Source organism: Notamacropus eugenii, chromosome 6 (assembly GCF_028372415.1).
Source record: "Notamacropus eugenii isolate mMacEug1 chromosome 6, mMacEug1.pri_v2, whole genome shotgun sequence".
Taxonomy (NCBI): Eukaryota; Metazoa; Chordata; class Mammalia; order Diprotodontia; family Macropodidae; genus Notamacropus; species Notamacropus eugenii.
In genome coordinates this window covers 366671739-366685333 of record NC_092877.1, presented here as the reverse complement: position 1 = coordinate 366685333, position 13595 = coordinate 366671739, and the positions used below count along the sequence as shown (strand labels likewise).

The 13595-nt window shown below is 40.8% G+C and overlaps 1 protein-coding gene across 5 annotated transcripts in view; it reads left to right on the top strand.

The window, feature by feature from the left end:
* Nucleotides 1-6646, top strand: part of MLF1 (myeloid leukemia factor 1) — a 50833-nt gene extending 44187 nt beyond the window's left edge. For 3 of the 5 annotated variants that reach the window (XM_072618633.1, XM_072618629.1, XM_072618632.1), the window contains 3 exons: nt 484-643; nt 4446-4578; nt 6193-6646. In XM_072618633.1, the coding sequence (XP_072474734.1) occupies nt 484-643; nt 4446-4578; nt 6193-6298 (399 nt within the window). In that variant the 3' untranslated portion in view covers nt 6299-6646. Of the gene's footprint in view, nt 1-483; nt 644-4445; nt 4579-5404; nt 5490-6192 lie in introns of those variants that run through there. The other 2 variants (XR_011969140.1, XM_072618630.1) reach the window with 2 other exon arrangements.
* The last annotated feature ends 6949 nt before the right edge of the window (nt 6647-13595 follow it).

Below are 13595 nucleotides of genomic sequence, written 5' to 3'. Positions count from 1 at the left end.
CTGTTAACCACTCTGGACAGCACAGTCTGAGTGGGCTGCCTGGAGTAGGAACAGTTGAGATGACTTTTTCAGAGTCTCAGAAGCAGCACTTGAACCCAGCTCACCCTGCCTTGGGGGGACGGGAGGTTGGCTTTGCCTAGGACACCATATGACTCCTTTGGCAGCTTGAAGGCAGGTTTCTCTGACACTTGGGATTTTCCTCAAATTAGGAAGATTTGCCATTTCAAGCCATTTGTCCACATCATAAACATGGACTAAATGACCCATGACCTGTGTGAACTCTTAGGCAAGTCACTTAAACCCTGGACCTCCCCTAACTCATCCCTAAAATAAGGGATTTGAACTCAGTAAGCTCGAAGAGGACCTTCAGGGTCTGAATCTATAATCTTATGAATGGGAGTGTCTCATCTAGTCTACCATCAAGGAGAAGGTAATGGTCATCAGTACACTGAGCTTTAATTTATTATTTTCTCAATTATTTAGATTAAGGAAACCAGGAAATCACTGAAAGATTCTGACAGTGGAATAGAGAAGATGGCTGTAGGTCATCACATTTATGACCGTGCTCATGTGATCAAAGGGCTAAAAAACAACAAGACTGGTGACCAGGAGTTGAACCAGGAGTTCATCAATATGCGTGAATGTAAGTGAAGCAGACCTGCAGGGCCTCTGTCTCGCTGGATCTAAGAGCCGTCCTCCAGGAGGCGCCATATAGGTTATCGAGGCCTCTTATGTCTCAGTGTCATTTCTAGATACGTTCCTCGTGATAGACAGACAAACCCAGCAGGATATGTGCCATGCATGTTAACATGGAGTCCTTCACATCATCAATAAGGGATTAAACATTTACATGCTGCTTTCAATTTTATAAAGAGTTTTCTAAGGAGGAAGATGAAATTATCATTAATTTTTTAAAATTTTTATTTATTTTAAACTTAAATATAGAATGAGAAAAGAAAAAAGCCTTTCCATGTATACAGCGTAACGTAAGAGGTTCGATATAAAGCATTTTCATTTCGAGAAAGCTATGCAGTATTACACGTTGTTTTCAAAAGTACTCTGCTTTTCTGTGCTGCTTCTAGTTTTCTTTTGTTCTCTGCTGTTCACTTTTTACTCTATTTCCCCCCCAGGGCTTTAATCAAATGCAAATATATATGCATAAACATACATATCTATAAGCATGCACACATATGTAAGAGGCATATGATGCATATTTCTATTATTTCTTTCTCTGGAGGTGGATAACATTTCATTCATAGGTCTAAATCTTGCCTTGTTTTTCTAAATCAATTCATAATATTTTCTATTACAGAAGTATTTCATCACAATCATATGCAACTTATTTAGCCATTCCCCAATTGAAGGATAGCTGTCATTTTAGCCAGTACCTTTAGGTGTAAGATGATACCTCTAATTTGCATTTCTCTAAGCAAATGATTTTTAGAGCATTTTTTCATAAAGTGTTTTCATGTAGTTCTGATTTCTTCATTGAAAAACTGCCTGTTCTTATTCTTTGACCATTGATCAATGGGGGGGAATGACTCATATTCTTATAAATTTGACAGAGTTCTTTGAATTTTTGAGAAATGAGATCGAAACAATATTGAATAACATTGGTGATGCATAGTGTAGTTTTCCTGTTTTTCTCTTCTAATTAACTCCAACTTTGAGATCATGATTACTACTTCTGCTTTTTTTTACATAATAAATTCTATTCTAGCCCTTTGTTTTATCTCTGTAACACTCATTTTTATTGTTTCCTCAATTTTTGCTACTAGTGTTTCTGATAAAGGCCTCATTTCTAAAATATACAGAGAACGGTGTCAAATTTACAAGAATACAAGTCATTCCCTAGTTGATAAATGGTCAAAGGATGTGAACAGGCAGTTTTCAGAGGAAGAAATTAAAGCTTTCTCTAGTCATATGAAAAAATGCTCTAAATCACTATTGGTTAGAGAAGTACAGATTAAAACAACTCTGAGATACCGCCTCACACGTATCATATTGGCTAATCTGACAAAAAAGGAAAGTGATACTGTGTTTCCTGAAAGTGTTGAATTCCAATTGTTAATCCACTCTGCTGTGCATTTCCATTTTATGGGTGAATTCATCCCATTCACATTCTAAGCTATAATTACTTGTGGATTTCCCTGCATCCTATTTTTTCTCACAATCCTCGCCCCATTTACCCTATTTCCTCCTCACCCCTCTTGTTCCACCCCTCTCAGAGTCCCCTACCTTGTTTTCTCCTCCCACCTACCACCTTAATCTACCCATCGTTTTTAGAGTTTCTCCCTTATCCCCTTTTCTGATTCTTAATCTTGTATTTGTCTTTTGTTCTCCAAGAGGACCATGACCTCAAGATGACGACATGACTTATTGTCGACTTTGATTTGAGTGAGGGAGGGCTGTGCAAGGTCACCAGCCTCACTTTCTTCTCCTGAGTCATCTGGGTCCAGTAGCCTGATATTCATCAGGATGCACTGGGGGAGACCTTGGCCCTCCATATATACCCTTCTGAAAGTCCTTCCCTTATTCTATCCCTCTGCCCCCTTATTTCTTTCGAAATTTAGAAGACTTTTATATCCTCCTAGATGTAGATGTGAATCTCACTCTCCACCTCCACAGTTCTTTCATGCCTCATTTGTATGAGACAGTTGCCCCTTTTTATCTCTCCACGATCATTCCATCATACACAACTCAACCCAAACCTTTCTTTCAAACTACCCAAATAATGACAGAAAAGGACTCATAATATTTTCCCATATAAGAAGTAAACAATTTGACCTTATTAGTCCCTTATGATTGGCCTTTAATGTTTTACCTTTTATTTCTCCTGGATCTTACATGTCAGGTTTTCCATTAAGTCCTGTTCTTTTTGTCACAAATACCTGAAAGTCTTTCAGTTCATTAAATATCCACTTTTCTTTCATTCAGGATTATACTAAACTTTGCTTGGCAACCCCAACTCTTTTTTTCTACAAAATATAATATTCCAAGACCTACAGTCCTTCAGCACAGAAACTGCTAGATCTTGTGTAATCCTGATTGTAGTTGTACCTCCTTGATATTTAAATCATTTTTTATTGTTGCTTTAAATATATTGTCCTTAATCTGGGAGCTTTGAAACTTGGCTTTGTATTCTTGTAAATTTTTCTCCTGGAACCTCAGTGGTGATTGGTGGATTCTAGAACTTCAAGGCAATTTTCCTTAATAAGTTCTTATAACATTGCATCAAGATTCTTTTTTTCATTGTCCTTGCAGGTAGTCCAACTGTTCTTATATTTTCTCTCCTCTGTCTTTCTCCAGATCAGTTTTTCTGATAAGATATTTCACATTGTCTTCTATTTTTTCATTCTTTTGGTCTTGTTTTATAATTTCTTGATGGCTTATAACACCATTGTCTTTCCCTGGCCTAATTCTAGTTTTCACTTAATTATTTTATTCTCTAAGTTTTTGGTTCTCTTTTTCCAGTTGGTTGAGTTTCTTTTCATAATTTACTTTGATTGCTGTTATTTTTTTCACTGACTTTTCCACAATCTCTCTTAATTGATTTTTAAAGTTCTCTTTAACTTCTTTCAAGAACTCCTTTTGAGCCTGTGACTATTTTACATTTCTCATTGAAAAAGGAGTGACTTCTTTAGCTTTACAACCTCCCTCTGACTATGAACCCACATCTTCTCTCTGCCCATAGTAACTATCTGTGGTTGAGTTATTTCTCCTTTGCTTACTCATTTTTGTTTTCATTTTGTTTTATTTCATTTTATTCTTAGCAGCAATTATTACCTCAGCCCTTGGAGGTCAAATCCTTGCTGGGGTTTTCTTAGGTTGTCTTAGAAGGACGTCTGCTTTGTCCTGATTTTTCCTCATTTCTGCTGCCCCACAGTCACTTTGTGGCAGTGTTCCATTCTTTCTTGTGGAGGAACTTTGGAGAGCCTGACATCTTTGGACCTGCTTAATAGAACGGAAGCGTAATTTTTGGTGACGTTTCAGGATATTGTACAAAATTGGTATTTTCTGTATTTGGACTTGTCATGTGTTTATTATTAACAGTTCAGTTTTAGGACAGTCTGTGTAGACTTGGAATCACTAACAAAATCTTAAATCAAAGCAAAGAGGTAAATATTGGTATTCTAGAAAGTGACATGGCTGGTAAGGAGACACAGTTGAATGCCTGTGCCCAGCTGCTCCCCTCAGGTGGAAGCCACAGAATTCCTTGCAGCTTTCGGTATCACCTGATGTGACCTATAAACAGACAGATTTCTGCAATACATTTAAGACCCAAAAGGAACAGTTGGGGGGCAGGGAGGACATATTCCTGTCAGGCTGGGTCCCTGTAGATGCTGAGGGCCCCAGGGAGTGAGGCAGGGAATCAGAGCCAGCTTGGGGTTCGTGGTCAGGTGCAGAAGTGTGTCCTAACGGTGCCTCTTGTGTGTCTCATGAAGCGGACGCCCATGACTTCAACGATGAGTGGCAGAACCAGATTCTGAAGTTCATTCAGTCGAGAAACTTGGAAAGCTCCAGGTTAAGAAACGGTTACTCTGACAGTTCAGTGAACTACGAGGATATTTCTAAAAGGTAACAGATGACTTCCAACGTGACTGAAGTGTATGTCTTCTTAAAAATAGACTACTTACACCGCCGTGACAGAGTTGTGAGGCTGTTTGACAGGCCTGCCTCAGTGTGTGTGTGTGTGTGTGTGTGTGTGTGTGTGTGTGTGTGTGTGTGTGTGTGTGTGTGTGTGTGTGTGTGTGTGTGTGTGTGTGTGTGTGTGTGTGTGAGTGCAGGGGCAAGCGCACAGGCACATGCATGCTTTGAATAACAATTGGAGGTTTAGGATTAGGTGGTATTAATTGTGCCTGGCACTAGTAGCACTTAATCAATGTTTGTTGACTGACTGACAATGTCCCAATGAATTAAAGAGTTGTCTTGTATGCTACTTTGTGTTTCAGGATGTAGATGCGAGACAAAGTTGCTAATGAAAAATGCTACACTCATGTAGTTGCTGAACTCCTGAATATATTTGGATTTGCATCTGCATGCTCCTCTCTCACAGTGTAGGATGGAAGAAAAAAAGTCCTGTGTGGAGAAGGGTTGGGGAGAGAAGATAGAGGAGGGAAAGCTTTAAATATTTGATTCTAAATTTTTAAAAATTATTTGGAATTACTTTGAGGACAAGAGGAAAAAAGGAGACATAGGTGTGATGTCCCATTTTATGTTACATTTTGGGTATCTTTTTTTTTTTTCAATTTTAAAACCTTTTTTTTTTTTTACGCAAGGACTAGACTTTACACTTGACTTAGTTTTTTAAACCAAAAGAATAGAAAGAGAATGCCTAGTCCTTGTGAATTTACGCTCCAACTCTGGGAAGCCATACAAGGCCTTACACAGAAATCTGTTTTAGGCTGTAGGAGTTGGGAGGCATGCTGCAGAAGGTGGAAGGCTCCCTAGAACCATCGATGGACGGAACAGAAGGCTACAAAGTAAAGAGGAGCCTTGGTTGGCGGAGCGTCTCCTGTGCTAGCACATTTTGAAACAATTATTTAAGAACTTAGTTTTCTTCCTAGTAAATAAAGGCAGGCTCTTCACCAGCAGGCTGGCCCCCAGGTGACAAAGAGCCCCTTTTTTTTGGCCACATCAATTCCTGAAGTTCTCCTAAGTCGGGGGGTGGAGATCGAGGTTGGTGGAGAAAGCTCCACACCAGGGAAGTCTTTTAAAATAGGTGTTTTCAGTGGAAACATTTGAACACATACACCCCATTGCTCAACAGGGCAGTGGTGTCCCTGGCCTTCTTTGAAAATCTCATTAACTGTGACTTGGCAATGTAGACTTTTCATGGGAGATTCTGGAACACCAGCAGAAGATGCTGACTTTTTGGATGAAGTGTAAAGCTGAAATCCTAAGAGTGGCGCTTTCCAAGACAGGAACAGAGCAGGGACTGAAAGGTGCTTTAAGGCATTATGTGGCTCCTAAGGTGTCAGTGTATTCTCTTAAAACAGCAGCTGCTGCTTTTGATTTAATGTGGAGTGAAATAAACTCAGGTGAGAATCTTTGAAGCTAGTTGAGGGCTGTTAAAAGATCAAGAATGATGTCATAGTGGATTCTGTGACACTTCTGTTGATTTATGAAGCATGGCACCACTTCAGGGATATATTAACCCCTCTCTTTCCTCTGTATATCTGTGTTACCCAGGGAGAGACCTCGCCAAAGATCATCCATCGAAAGCCGGAGAAGACCGAGAGCTTTTGAGGAGAATCTCCATATAAAGGGATCGTCTGTCAAATCCAGCAAAAAATAAATTTCCGTGCATTTGACTTGAGTTTTCATTTGTTTTAACTGAACAAAGGGGATGGTGCTGTATAGAACAAGGCCAATCTTGTTCCTCATCATTATTGGGGATCTTACTCCATTATAGCTGCAGAAGAGTAAGTGCCTGGTTTTCAGCAATTAAGGGAAATCATTAACACAAAAAGCACTTTTTAAGTTTGTTAGCACAATAGCATGCATCATTTAAGAAACTTTAAAGATATTAAAATTTTAATTTTGTTTTTCTAATTTTCCTATGGCCGTATTGTTCCTGCTTTTAAGCAGGTTTGGCTAATGTGTCCAGCTTTGTGATCTACAAATAAAATTTATATGGAAATAAGATCTTTTGAAATAAAATATTTTTTTCAGTGACTGCCAGTCCTGAAGTTGTAGCAATAAAGCCTTGGTTGAACACAGGCTAGAGGTATTACTAGTTAGCCTGCTCCAGACCTTAGGAGTATTCTCCACTTAAGGTAACTCTCTTTTATCATCAATCTTGATGTGGTCATAGTCAAGTGCTTTATTTTTCCGTAGTATATCTAAATGTGAATTGGCGTGGGTTGTCATATGACATGATCTAATCTGTTTATGTGATCAGTTCCACATAGACCTGCTTCTGGTTTTCCTTAAGCCCCACAGAGCAGGAGTTTTCCCCTTCCAAATTGGAACCCTTGAGGACACGTTGCACCGGATAGTCCCCTCCTACACCTTTGTGTGACACAGAAACTAAATATGGTTGACATTCTACAAACATGAATAATAAAGTATCTGAAATTCATCAGCATAGAGGGACTTAGGATTGTACTTTTATGCCCCTTCAATTGTGCCACCTGAAACAGAAGCTCTACACTAAGGATTTCAAATACAAATCCCTTTTTTTCTTATTAAACTCAAGGACTTCCCACCCCCAGCATGTGTTTGTTTATTGTTTCTTCCGAAACACCAGGAGAACTTCTCTCTAGAGGGGCAGAAGAGTCACTCAGCTTCACTTACTGCCTTGGAATTAGCGCTCGAAACAGGGTTCATCCTCCGGTAAATACTGCTGTGCTGCTCCTGGTGATGATGAGGGGACAGAACCTGCTGTCTGTTATGTGGTCAGTAATCTGGTGGGCATTTCACACTTGGAAAGTATCAAGTTAAAAATGTACCCAATTTAATATTTCACATGTTACTTCATTTTACTTCTGAAAATATTTTGCCATCTCAAGAAGGAAATTTTCAGAAAGTCCTGAAAATCCTGCTGTGTATTTCCTGGTTAGGTGGACTGTGTCGCAATGACCTAGGTTATCTATGGCCAAAGGTGAATTTAGCCCATTCTGTTAGGAAGTACTCTTTGTTCGTAGGCCGAAAATGATTTTTCTGCATATGCCACAAAATTTTTATCTTACAACCAATTTTAAGTCAGGGAAGGATACTCTTCCATTTCCCATAGCTTAAAGGCTCAGTAATTCTGAACTTGTAGATAGCAGTTTTCCTGATAATTTGTTTTCTTAGATGTTACCCACATACACCCCCACCCCTATGCCATGCTAGCATTCCGTGCTTGGAGTTAGTGGTGATGCCAGCAGTATCCTGCTGTCCTAAATCTCATTTTAGCCCTAGGATAAAAAGGCTCTCCAGGCTCCAGACAAGAGCTGTCAGCCAGCCACCTTGGTCGCTTCCCTTCCCACCATCCACAAGTCCCAAGTGTGTTGTGGCTGCCTCCTGGCCAAACCCAAGGAGTATTGACGAGTGCAGGAGTAGGATTTTTTTTTCCCAAACAGCTTCAACTCGTGACTGCTGCAGTCCGACAATTTTTCTCTTCTATCATAAAAGGAAATACCATGGTATAACGGTGGCTCCAAGCACTGCCTGTCCTCTGGGTCCTGAACTCCTTCAGCTCTATTATTGTTGACCTTGACACAAAAATGCTACTGTGGGGTTCGGCCAACAGGCCACTTGTAGTCAATTAAGGTCAGGAGGCATTCCTCTTTCCCCCTAAAGAACTGAGCTGATTCAGAAGGATCGTAAAGAGGCTTGGTGATCATCATAGAAGGAAATGCTTTGGTTTCATGATTCACATTTTTCCTTTCCATGAAGACCAGCTCTGTCTTTGGGAACCAGAATTGCTTGCATTCTCCTCCTCCCTTGTCACTAGTTACTCAGGAGTTTTTAATGGTATATGTCATCTCTGTCCTCTGAACGTAGAGAGGCAGCGTTACAAAAACCTACCCACATAGCACCAGTGACCCTCAGTCAGACACAACGTGTACAGGTCATCGTTCCTCACAGCCAGACTCAAGGGGAGTGGGGCAAGAGGCACTTTGTGGGTAGGTGTGTCTGTGTGTGAACTTGAGTGAGCTCAGTGAACAAGTACAAGGACCAGCCAGAGTGAGAGTGACTTCAAGTAGCCCCGTCGTGCGCTAAAATGGTTATTTGCATAGTGTCTGTCCGCAGGCCTAGCTTTGACCTTGCCCTTAACATTTCTAGCTAAAAGAAATGTTGCTTATTTTACCATTGAGGAAACAACTAGGTCCTGCAGGACTTTTGTTCTTAAACTATAGATTCACTATTTCATTAATAATAAAGACCTTTTAATGATTCCTCTTACAACCAAAGTTGTACTCTAAATTCATAAAGGAAATCCAATTTTTTTTCAGAGGATGGGGTAGGGTCATGCTCTTTCATAGCATTCCAGCTGAGCTTTGGTTAAAGCTAATGATTCCAAGGGGTGAAAGTGAGGAAGGGTCATATAGGACATTCCGGGTATGCAAAGGCACCACCAACAGCCACTGTTCAAAGTCCTATTACTTGGGAGTAAAGGAGGTATACAACACAGAAATCTCTGAGGACAATCAGCCTTGCTAAGCCGACCAGGTAATTTTGTCAGGTTTTTGGGGAGCCAGGCTGGGGAGGGGAAATGAACTAAGGTCCCATAAAAGTCCTTTGGCCTTGTTCAAGAAGGGCAACATCACAGCAACAAAGGGACAATTTCTTGTGAGAGGAAATGAGAGATTTTGGTAATTGTTCTGCTTGTGCACCCGCCGGTTTTGCCTTGGTAGCGTTAGTAATCATCCAAGGCATCACTAGCTGATGCATAGCCTCCACTAAACCTGTGTGCTCCAGTGATGGGGCTAACCTAATAGGACAGCATTTAATGTAGACACATGTCAAGTTAGGTCTCTCACCTGGGCTCACGGGTGCAGGACCAGATGCAAAGGCAGGTGGGAATAATGATTTCTGTGGCAACCAAAGTTTTAGTAGAGCAAATACCCCAGAAGAGTAAACAAGATAACATTCAGTTCAACTCAACAAGCATTTATTAAGCTCCTACTACATGCCAAGTGCTGTGCCACACAGTCTTTAATGACATTAGTAGAAGTATAGTGCCCATAAAGAGGGCTGTGACAGCATCAGGACTGTACTCTGTCCTGGTAAATCTCTCTCTCTCTCTCTCTCTCTCTCTCTCTCTCTCTCTCTCTCTCTCTCTCTCTCTCTCTCTCTCTCTCTCTCTTTCTCTCTCTGTCTCTCTGTCTCTCTCTCTCTCTCTCTCTCTCTCTCTCTCTCTCTCTCTCTCTCTCTCTCTCTCTCTCTCTCTCTCTCTCTCTCTGTACATACAGGCATTAATGCCTGATCTATGCTGTCCAATGTGCCAAGTGCTGGCTGTACAAAGACAAAAAGTCTGCCCTTAGGGAGCTCACAGTAATCAGTAAGACAACATATAAATAGGTACAAAATGATATATTTAAAGTACACAGGACTCTCAAGCTGGAAGGCATTAGCAGCTGGAGGGACTGAGAAAGGTCACCTCCAGAAGATAGGATTTTGGATGGGCTTTGAAAGACGCCAGGAAAATTAGAATCAGTCAAACATTTATTTAGCTCCTATCTTAATTATGCCCTAGGCACTGGGGATACAAGAACAGAGGCAAAAGTTAGTTTTTAACCTCAAGGAGGTCACAATCGAATGAGGCTCTCCTAATAATAATTTAATGAGAAGGAATGACTAGGAATATTTAGGAGGAGTTTCCAAGAGGCAGATTTTGGCTCAAAATAAGAAAAATCTCCATAACAATTAGAACTGTCCAAAAGTGAAATGTGCTGGCTCCTAAGGTAGTGGAGGTCTCCAAGTGAATGCCAGATAATGGGAGACTGGCAAAAATGGTAGAGTAGGAGGAAGCAGACTAGCCAAGCCCTTTACAACTTCTCCATGAAGACCTAGTCTGAGGGATCCAGTATGAGTCCTGATTGAGAAATCCAAGGAAAAATCATGGTGGGTCATTCTCTAACCCAAGTTGGCCTATGGAGCCAGAGGTGTGAGGGCATTGCAACAGGGTCTAGGCAGGAACCCATTGTGCAGCCACCCAGCATGCCTTGTGAAATAAGGAACTGTAGCTGTGCACTAGAGCAGGAAGGGGTTCTGGGTCCAGCTTGGAGGAGCCTGATGCTCCAGGGAGCAGGAGTTGATGCCCCCAGAACTGGGTAATAGATCCAGTGTGGACTGAGGAAGGAACCTCACCTAGGGCTGGTGGGTCAGGTCAAGGAGGGGATCAGAGTGGGGTTGAGGCTGGGGACTGCACTAGGAGCAGGAGTAAGTCATTTCTGTGTTGTTCTGTTCCCAAGAGCAGAGGCAGGGCCTCAGAACCCTCCCCAAGCCCTGCAGTCTGACGCCTGCTGCCGAATGCTACTCTTCCACTGACCTTGCAGGCTCTTCACTAGCCACGGGTGGCTGGTGCCAGCAGCCATCTAAGAACTCCCTTGGGGTAAGCTCACAGTTGTGTCTGACACAAACCCTCATGGGAGTGCAGATCAGGAAGGCAGGAAGGACACTTGGTCCTGGCACAGTGAAAGTTTGTGGATTCCTAATCTGAATGAATTGTCCTCTGAGATCCTTGAACCCAGCACTCAGCACAAGGAGAAAACACCAGGAGGACCCAAAAGAGCAAAGGACTGAGCACATCTCAGACGTGCTTTCCGTAAGTGCTCTGAGCCTGGCCCTATCCAAAGTACAAATTTAGGAAGTTAATTGAAAAAAAGGAGTAAAAACCCCAAACAATAACCACAAAAATAATCCAATCACAGAGCTCTATGATGGTGACAGTATGGTCAAGTGATAACACCAGAAGAAAAAGAGGGTTCTAAATCTAAATCAATCCAGTAGGCATTCCTTAAGCATCTGCAATATGCCAAGGACAATTCCTGTCCTCAGTGAACTTACAGTTTAAAGGAGGGAGACACATAAAAGGAGGCAGGAAAACTGGATGGAGGTTACAGGACCAGAGGGGTACCCAGTGAGGGGGGCATCGTGTTCCATAGAATTGAAACTGGGCAAGGCAGCAGAGAGAAAATTGCGCAGGTGTCTTAGAACCAGAGGGCAAAATGAAATTAGAAAGAAGGTACTGGTCATCTCTTAAAAGAAATCCCCTACTGAAAACTCCCAGTAATATCTTAGCCAAAACCTAGAGTTTTCAGGTCAAGAAAAATGCTACAAGCAAACAGTAGGAAAGAATGCAACTACCAAGGAGTCACACACAATTTAGCAACTTCCACTTTCAAGAAGCAGAGAAAGGCAAAAGATAGAGACTTAAACCAGCGATAGCCTACCAAGGAAAACTGAGGACAGTCAATCCTCAACATTCCCCAGTTTAACTCTCAATTTCAAGCATTCCTATGATTTGTTAGTAGCCTCATTTTCACTTTTGTGTTGGCAACCACACATGTTTGCAGCTACTTGAAGTAGAGGAAAAAATGAGAGGTGTCATGTGGATAAGTCTACGGAGCTGTTGTTGACCTACTGGGTGCTTCATTGGTTTTGTTTACCTTACTGTTGCATTTCCTGCGTGTTTTCATTGTTTGCCTCTAAAACTCAAGTTTTGTGTTGTAATTATGCCCCCAAAGTATAGTGCAAGTCCTTTGGGTTCTAAGTCCAAGTGTGCAAAGTCAGCGATGGGGCTTAGTGAGAAAATGAAGGTGTTAGACAAACTTCGTGCTGGAATGTCTTCATCCACTGTTGGCTGCAAGTTTGGTATTATTAATCAATCAACTATTTGGTGTAGCTGCAAAAAGGAGAAAAGTATTTCTGGTAGTGCAGATTTCATGTTTTATGAAAAGTGAATATTGTCTGAAATCAATATTTTGGGATTTTTTTTATTGAGGTATTAACACAAAAGGTCACAGAATTCTGGGGAATTACTAGCAAGAAGAAATGTTTTGCATGTTACCAATTTTACTTTTTATATTGTATCTTATGGGTGATTTTATGGTTACTGTTATAGCAAAAGTATGTATTATCAGAATTAATGTTTGGTTACAAAGAAATGCATGCAGAAAAGTATATTTTTAGTAATCTGTAGCAAAAGATCACAGTTTTTGGTGGTTGCAGAAACCTAAGCTCTATATTGTCATAGGTTCAATGTATCATCATTTGCTTTTTTTTTAACTTTTGTGCCATTTCCTAGGATCATTAGCTTCACAAAAATTGAGGACTGATTGTATATTCTTATAGAGGAAGAAATGAACGTTTAATGAAATAGAGGATTTCACCCTTGATGAAAAGACTAGAATTGAGTAAAGACTTTGACATAGACCAGATGATCCCTTTCCAAGGATGATGCAGCAGGGGAACCTCTTCTTGTCCAGCAGGACTTCATGGTGGCCCAAACATAAGTTTCTCCACTGTTATCCAGTTTTTTCTTTCTTGATTTCAGTTCTTAGCCCCTCTCATCTAGCTGTGTACAGAAGAATAATCTAAGGTCTTAAAGGTCCATGGATCTTCATGCTTGTGGATGTACTTGGAGTTCAGAAATAGCAAGGAAGGTTGGAAAGGTTATCTCTTGGCCCTCATAACTTGGTACTAGTTCTTCATCTGGGTCATGTTAGTAACTTTCCTTCTCCAAGAATCATACTGTTGGCTAAACAAGCTGTGGTATACAAATGTAATGGAATACTACTGTGCAATAAGAAATGATGAGCAGGTAGATTTCAGAAAAACTAGGAAAGACTTATGAACTGATGCAAAGGGAAATGAGCAGGATCGCAGTAGCAACATTGTGTGATGATCAGCTATGAATGACTTAGCTCTTCTCATCAAGGTGATTACAAAGCACTCATGATGGAAAATGTTACCCACATCCAGAAAAAAAACCTGATAGCATCTGAATGGAGACTTCATTTTATTTTGTATGTGTGTGAGTTTTTCCCTTTTGCTCTATTTCTTCTTTCACTTGACTGATATGGAAATATCTTTTGCATGATTGCACAAATATAACCAATATCAAATTCCTTATTGTTTTAGGAAGAGGGGAGAAGGGA